Source organism: Piliocolobus tephrosceles, chromosome 21 (assembly GCF_002776525.5).
Source record: "Piliocolobus tephrosceles isolate RC106 chromosome 21, ASM277652v3, whole genome shotgun sequence".
Taxonomy (NCBI): Eukaryota; Metazoa; Chordata; class Mammalia; order Primates; family Cercopithecidae; genus Piliocolobus; species Piliocolobus tephrosceles.
In genome coordinates this window covers 42,495,879-42,502,830 of record NC_045454.1, presented here as the reverse complement: position 1 = coordinate 42,502,830, position 6,952 = coordinate 42,495,879, and the positions used below count along the sequence as shown (strand labels likewise).

Genomic DNA, 6,952 nt, shown 5'->3' with positions numbered 1-6,952 from the left:
CAAAAAAAAACAGATCTCATCTACTCCAGACCTCTGAGTAACATTCACATGGCAGCCCTGCCTGCTGACTCGCTGTGTGACTTGGGGCCAGTGATTGTGCCTCTCTGAGCCTCAGTTTCCTCATCAGTCAAACGGGGCTGAAAAATAAGAAGTGTCCACACCCAGGGCTGTGGTGAGGCTGATATGTTTGACGTAGGCGCTGGGCAGCCAGGAGCTGGTGTTCTGAGAAAGTACTTCCTCAAATGACATCAGCAGAGAGAAAGGGGGCGTCCCCCAAACCGCAAGCCCGGCTGGCGGGGAGGGTGCCCCATATTTCAGTGGTAACAGATTGACTGCAGGCTCTTATGACTTTAGGAAAACTGGGGCTTTGGACCTGGGAGAGCCACAGTTTGGCAGGGTGAGAACAGAATTGTGGGGACATCTGAGCCCATTCTTTTCATTGTGGAGTATGAAAGAGTTCAAATCTGGCTGGATGCGGTGGCTCACGCCTGTAATCCCAGCACTTTGGGAGACTGAGGCGGGTGGATTATTTGAGGTCAGAAGATTGAAACCAGCCTGACCAACATGGTGAAACCCTGTCTCTACTAAAAATACAAAAATTAGCCAGGTGGTAGTGGCGCACACCGAGTAGCTGTAATCCCAGCTACTCAGGAGGCTGAGGCAGGAGAATCGAATCGGTTGAGTCTGGAAGGCAGAGGTTGCGGTGAGCTGAGATCGGGCCACTGCACTCCAGTCTGGGTGAGAGAGTGAGACCCTGTCAAAAAAAAAAAAGGAAGGAAGGAAGAAAGGAAGGGAAGGAAAGAAAAGAGTTCAAGTCTGCTTTTGGCCAGGCGAAGTGGCTCACACCCAGCACTTTGGGAGGCTGAAGCGGGAGGATTGCCTGAGGCTAGGAGTTTGAGACCAGCCTGGGCAACATAGTGAGACCCTGTCTCTACAAAAAGAACAAAATAAAATAAAATAAAATAAAATAATCCAGCTTTTGTCCTGTACTCGCTGTGTGACCTTCACCTGTCAGAGCCTCAGTCTCCTCATTTCTAGCAGATTCGTTCATTCCACAAACGCTAAGCGCCTTCAGAACTGTGGCTGAGAATGCTGTAGACCAAGTTTGTCCAGCCTGTGGCCCAAGATGGCTTTGAGTTCGGCCGAACACAAATTCGTAAACTTTCTTAAAACAATGAGATTATTTTGTTCGTTTTTTTGTTTTGTTTTTGTTTGTTTTTTTTGTTTTTGTTTTGCTCATTAGCTATTGTTAGTGTTAGTGTATTTATGTGTGGCCCAAGACAATTCTTCTTCTTTCAGTATGGCCCAGGGATGCCAAAAGATTGGACACCTTTGCCATAGACACAATCCCTGCTCTCCTGAAATTGTCAGACTAGAGGGTGAAGCAAAAATAGTAAGTAAAGGGCCGGGCGCAGTGGTTCAGGCCTGCAATCCCAACACTTTGGGAGGCCGAGGCAGTTGGATCACTTGAGGCCAGGAGTTCGAGACCAGCCTGGCCAAAACATGGCAAAACCCTGTCTCTACTAAAAATACAAAAATTAGCTGGGTGCACACCTGCAGTCCCAGCTACTTGGGAAGCTGAGGTGGGAGGATTGCATGAACCCAGGAGGCGGAGATTGCAGTGAGCCGAGATGGGGCCTCTTCACTCTAGCCTGGGCGACAGAGCCAGACTCTGTCTCAAAAAGGAAAAAGAAGAAATAGCAAGTAAAGCTGTATGATAATTCAAGATGGTCACACACAGGATATGGAAAAAAGAGGGATCCTGAGGTCAGGGAAGGCCTCTCTGAGGAGGTGACATTTGAACAGAGACCCAAATAAAATGAGGGAGGTAAGGGCCAGGCGCAGTGGTTCACGCCTGTAATCCCAGCACTTTGGGAAGCCGAGGTGTGTGGATCATGAGGTCATGAGTTCAACACCAGTCTGGCCAGGATGGTGAAACCCCGTCTCTACTAAAAATACAAAAATTAGCCAGGCGCGGTGGCGGGCGCCTGTAATCCCAGCTACTCGGAGGCTGAGGGAGGAAAACTGCTTGAACCCAAGAAGTGGAGGTTGCAGTGAGCCAAGACCGTGCCATTGCACTCCAGCCTGGGTGACAGAGCAAGACTCCGTCTCAAAAAAAAAAAAAAATGGAGGGAGGTTGCTACGTGGGTATCTGATGGAAGAGGGTGCCAACCAGAGGGAAGAGCCCATGCAGAGGCCCTGTGGTGGGAGTGTGTCTGATACGTTGGAGGCAAGTGTGTCTGAGGCAGAGTGAGCGAGGAGGGAGTAGAAGAAAAGGAGGGAGTGAGGTGACAGGAAGCTCGTGTAAGGACTCATAGACCATGAGGCCATGATCAAGGTTGGCTTTAGGCCTCAGTTTACATCTGGCTTCCTAGGACGGGACAGGCAACATTAGGCTGGAAGGAAACTCATCCATAAAGCGCTTGTGTAGCCTCATGGCTAAAAGTCCTGTCTCTGAGGCCAGACCTCTGGGTCCATGAGCCAGCTCTGATCTTTCTAGATTGGGAGACCCTGGCCAAGTCACTCCTCTCTGGGCCTCGGCTTCCCCGTCTCTGAAATGGGCCTAGTAAGAACTGTATTCCCAAGGGCTGATCTGATGAATTGGCAAAACAATTCAGGGAAGCTAAGTGCACTGAAACCTTAACTGGTCAGTGAACAAAAATGCATTTCTGGGACCGGCATAGTGGCTCATGCCCAACACACTTTGGGAGGCTGAGAAGGGGTGGATCATTTGAGCCTGGGAGGTGGAGGTTGCAGTGAACCAATATCATATCACTGAAGAAGAAGAAGAAAAAAAAGAATATCACCTGTTAGGTGTCTGGTGGGTATTTTGTGGGGATTAAATGGGATCATAAGACTAGGTGTGGTGGCTCACGCCTGTAATCCCAGCAACTTTGTGAGGTCGAGGCAGGTGGATCACCTGAGGTCGGGAGTTCAAAACCAGCCTGACCAACACAGAGAAACCCTGTCTCTACTAAAAAAATACAAAATTAGCCAGGCATGGTGGCGCATGCCTGTAATCCCAGCTACTTGGGAGGCTGAGGCAGGAGAATTGCTTGAACCTGGGAGGTGGAGGTTGTGGTGAGCCGAGATCGCGCCATTGCACTCCAGCCTGGGCAACAAGAGCAAAACTGCATCTCAAAAAAAAAAAAAAAAAAAAAAAATTAGCCGGACATGGTGGCACACATGCTACTCAGCTCCTGAGCTACTTGGGAAGCTGAGGTTGAAGGATCACTTCACCCCAGGAAGTTGAGACTGTAGGGAGCTATGATTGCGCCACTGCACTCCAGCCTGGATGACAGAGTGAGATCCTGTCTCAAAAGAGAGAGAGGAGAGAGAGAGATCATAGCTAGAGGCACTGGATGCGCAGGAAGCTTTCTAAAGGATTAGTTGCTATCATCACCATCATGGTCATTATCATCATCGTCTATATCCCCTGGCTAGTCTAGTGACATGCATATTATAAACCCTCAGTAAATATTTGTCAAATAATGATAATAACTGTAGCTCAAATTAAGTGAGTGCTTACTGGGTTCAGATACTTTTCTGAGCCTTTTATGTGTCTATTCATGGGGTGAGTGTAGTATTATACCCATTTTACAACTGGGGAAACTGAGGCTCAATGAAATGAAGTGACTAGCCCAAGATCAAATGGCTAAGAAGTGCCAGAGGCCACACGCAAGCCCAGGCCTCCTCACTCTGGGCCCCATGGCATCAGAGCCAACACTAGAGAAAAAAACATATTTCACAGAGGTGGACTCGAAAATAGAGATGCACTGCTAGGGTGTGGTGGCTCACACGGGTAGATCACTTGAGGCCAGGAATTCGAGACCAACCTGGCCAACATGGTGAAACCCCATTTCTACCAAAACTACAAAAAAATAAAAAATTTAAAAAAAATTAGCCAGGCATTGTGGCACACACCTGTAATCCCAGCTACTTGGGAGGCTGAGGCATGAGAATCCTTTGAACCTGGGAAGCAGAGGTTGCCGTGAGCCAAGATCGTGCCACTGCACTCCCGTCTGGGAAACACTGTCTCAAAAAAAAAAAAAAAAAAAAAAACATAGAAAGCAAGAAAACAGAAATGCACCACTTTTTCTTTTTTTTTTTCTTGAGACAGGGTCTCACTGTCTCAAGATGGTACAGTGGCGCCATCATAACTCACTGCAACCTCAACCTCTTGGCTCAGGTGATCTTCCCACCTCAGCCTCCAAAGTAGCTGGGACCACAGGCTCATCCCACTATGCCTGGCTAATTTTTGTAATTTTTTTTTGTAGAGATGAGGTCTTACCATGTCACCCAGGCTGGTCTCGAACTCCTGGGCTCAAGTGATCCTCCCGCCTTCACCTCCCAAAGTGCTGGGATTACAGGCGTGAGCCACCACGCCCGGCTTCTAGGGGTGTCTTAAGAGTTGTAAGACATGGCCAGTCGAGGTGGCTCACACCTGTAATCCCAGCACTTTGGGAGGCTGAGTCGGATGGATCACAAGATCGGGAGTTCAAGACCAGCCTGGCCAAGATAGTGAAACCCTGTCTGTACTAAAAATACAAAAAATACAAAAAAAAAAATTAGCTGGACACAGTGGCAGGCGCCTGTAATCCCAGCTACTCGGGAGGCTGAGGCAGGAGAATCACTTGTTGCAGTGAGCCAAGATTGTGCCACTGCACTCCAGCCTGGGCAACAGAGTGAGACTCCCTCTCAAAAAAAAAAAAAAAAAAGAAAAAGTTGTAAGACACATCTCAGGACCTGTGGGTGGCATTCTAGGTTGTCCCCAAGGACTGTGGGGTGCATCTTGGGATTCTGTTCTAGGGTGTGAGACTGTCTTAGGAGCTGGAGAGGAATCTAATTGTGTCCCTGGGGTCTATTGGGGCACCCCAGATTTTGCTGGCATCTCCATGGTTACTAGGGCATTCCCTGAGTCTGAAGGCATTCCCGAGGTTGTCTTGGGGTCTCAGCACTTGTGGGGGCATCTCAGGGATGCTGTAGAACCATTCAGGGATTAAGGGACATCTGAGGGACTGTGGAGGTGTTCCTGGGGTCTGTGGAGGACTCTAGGATTTGGGGGGAACCTATATTTGGTTTATGAAAATGGTTCTGTGGGTGTGGGGGATTCTGGGGGTACTCGGGGGAGGGTCTATGCATGATGGGATGATGAGAGTTGGGGATGATGGAGAGCTCTGGAGGAATTTTGCAACATCTGAGGAACTGTGGTGAGGGTTCTGGGATCCGAAGGGATTTCCCTGGGCTCTCAGAGCACCACTGTCAGGGAGTTTGTGGAAGCGCCCCCAAAGATTTGGGGGTATCCCTGGCATTTGTGGGTGCACCCTGGGATTCTTGGGGCACTCCTGGGGCTTGCGGCATGTCTCAGAAACAGTGAGGACACTGCTAGGATTATGGGGGCATCTGGGGAGCTGTGAGAGTGCCCCAGGGTCTATGAGAGTGTCTCAGAACACCTCTAAGTTGTGCTGAGAAGCCTCGGGATTTGGGGGTACCCCTGGACTTCTTGTGTGGGGTTGTCTCGGGGACAGTGAGGGTGCTCCTTGGGATTCTGAGGGACTGTGGGGTGGCTCCTGGGGCTTGTGGGTCCTGTCAACACCACGGGGAGTTTGCAGGAGTGTCCCCAGAGATTTGGGGGTGTCCCTGGTGTTTGTGGGGACGCGTCCGGCGATTGTGAGGACATCAGAGCCAATGCGGGCGGCTTTGGGGTCTGCGGGGGAGTCCCTGCCAAAGCCGTGCGGGCGCCCCAGACCCGCCCCGCCTTGGGGGCGGCTCCAGCGCGAAGCCGGAAGGGCCGAGGCAATAGGGCGGGGTAGGGCCCGCGGGCCCGGGGCTGGGCAGGCGGCCTGCGTGGGCCTCGCGGGGTGGGCGGCGCAGCTCCCCAGCGCCCGCCGAGGGGGGGCCGCCCTGCGGCCATGGCACGGCCGCGCGGCCTAGGCCGCATCCCGGAGCTGCAGCTGGTGGCCTTCCCGGTGGCGGTGGCGGCTGAGGACGAAGCGTTCCTGCCCGAGCCCCTGGCCCCGCGCGCGCCCCGCCGCCCGCGTTCGCCGCCCTCCTCGCCGGTCTTCTTCGCCAGCCCGTCCCCAACTTTCCGCAGGCGCCTTCGGCTTCTCCGCAGCTTCCAGGATTTGAGCCGCCAGGCGTGGGCTGGGGCTGGGTAAGTGCAGCGCTGGTGGCCGTGGGTTCAAGTCGCCCCTGGCCACCTGGGCGCGCCGAGGTCTGGGGTTCGTGGCTCACTCTCTACAGCTTCACTTTCCTCTTCTGTCACATAGCAGCGATCAAAATCATCCCTGCCCGCGAGGGTTGCCGTGGAGACCTCTGATAGGGCATGCAGTAGAAGTTTAATAAATGTTGCATCCCTCCCACTTCCTGTGCAAACCTGAAGCTGCGGTCATGCTTTGGAGGCGTGAGGGCGACCTGCCATCCAGGTCATGTGTTCATCCTGGGGATATGTATTCAGTTCTGTCAGCCTCAGTCTACTGGCCTGTGAAATGGGGCCAGTCGTGCCCTCTGGGGGTGGCCGTTTGGTGAGGCTCGATGTCACTCTTTGTACCGGGCCACGGAGGGCAAATGGAAGTTCCCTTTCTGGCCAGACGGGGTGGGCTGCGGGGGCGGGAAGTCTGGGGGTGACAGGCCCCGAGGCCACATCCGGTCTGGCTTTCTAATGTCCTTATATCCTGGAGGCAGAAGTTGGCAGCCCGGAGTTGGGCACTGGCTGGCCCTGGGGGCTTCTCCGGGTCCTCTGCCTCCCGCTTTTCCACCTACTTTACGTGTGCAATTGAGGCACAGACCGAAGGAGGGCACGGCGGGGCAGGACCGGGTCCAGCGACTGGCCCCAGGAACGAAATGGGGCGGGGACAGAAGAGGAGGAGGGGCCGGGGCCTTTGGGAGCCCCGCGTGGGGTCCGCAGGGTGTGTGCAGGGAAATCATTCCCTCTCTCCAGGTCTCTCTCTCT

The 6,952-nt window shown here is 52.8% G+C and overlaps 1 protein-coding gene across 3 annotated transcripts in view; it reads left to right on the top strand.

The window, feature by feature from the left end:
* PDE4A (phosphodiesterase 4A) overlaps positions 1-6,952 on the top strand; it is a 46,385-nt gene that overhangs the window by 4,811 nt on the left and 34,622 nt on the right. The window contains exon 1 of one of the 3 annotated variants that reach the window (XM_026455581.2): positions 5,233-6,154. The exons of the other annotated variants lie outside the window; for them this stretch is intronic. Coding sequence (XP_026311366.1) covers positions 5,913-6,154 — 242 coding nt within the window. The 5' untranslated portion in view covers positions 5,233-5,912. Of the gene's footprint in view, positions 1-5,232; positions 6,155-6,952 lie in introns of those variants that run through there. 3 annotated transcript variants of the gene reach the window in all.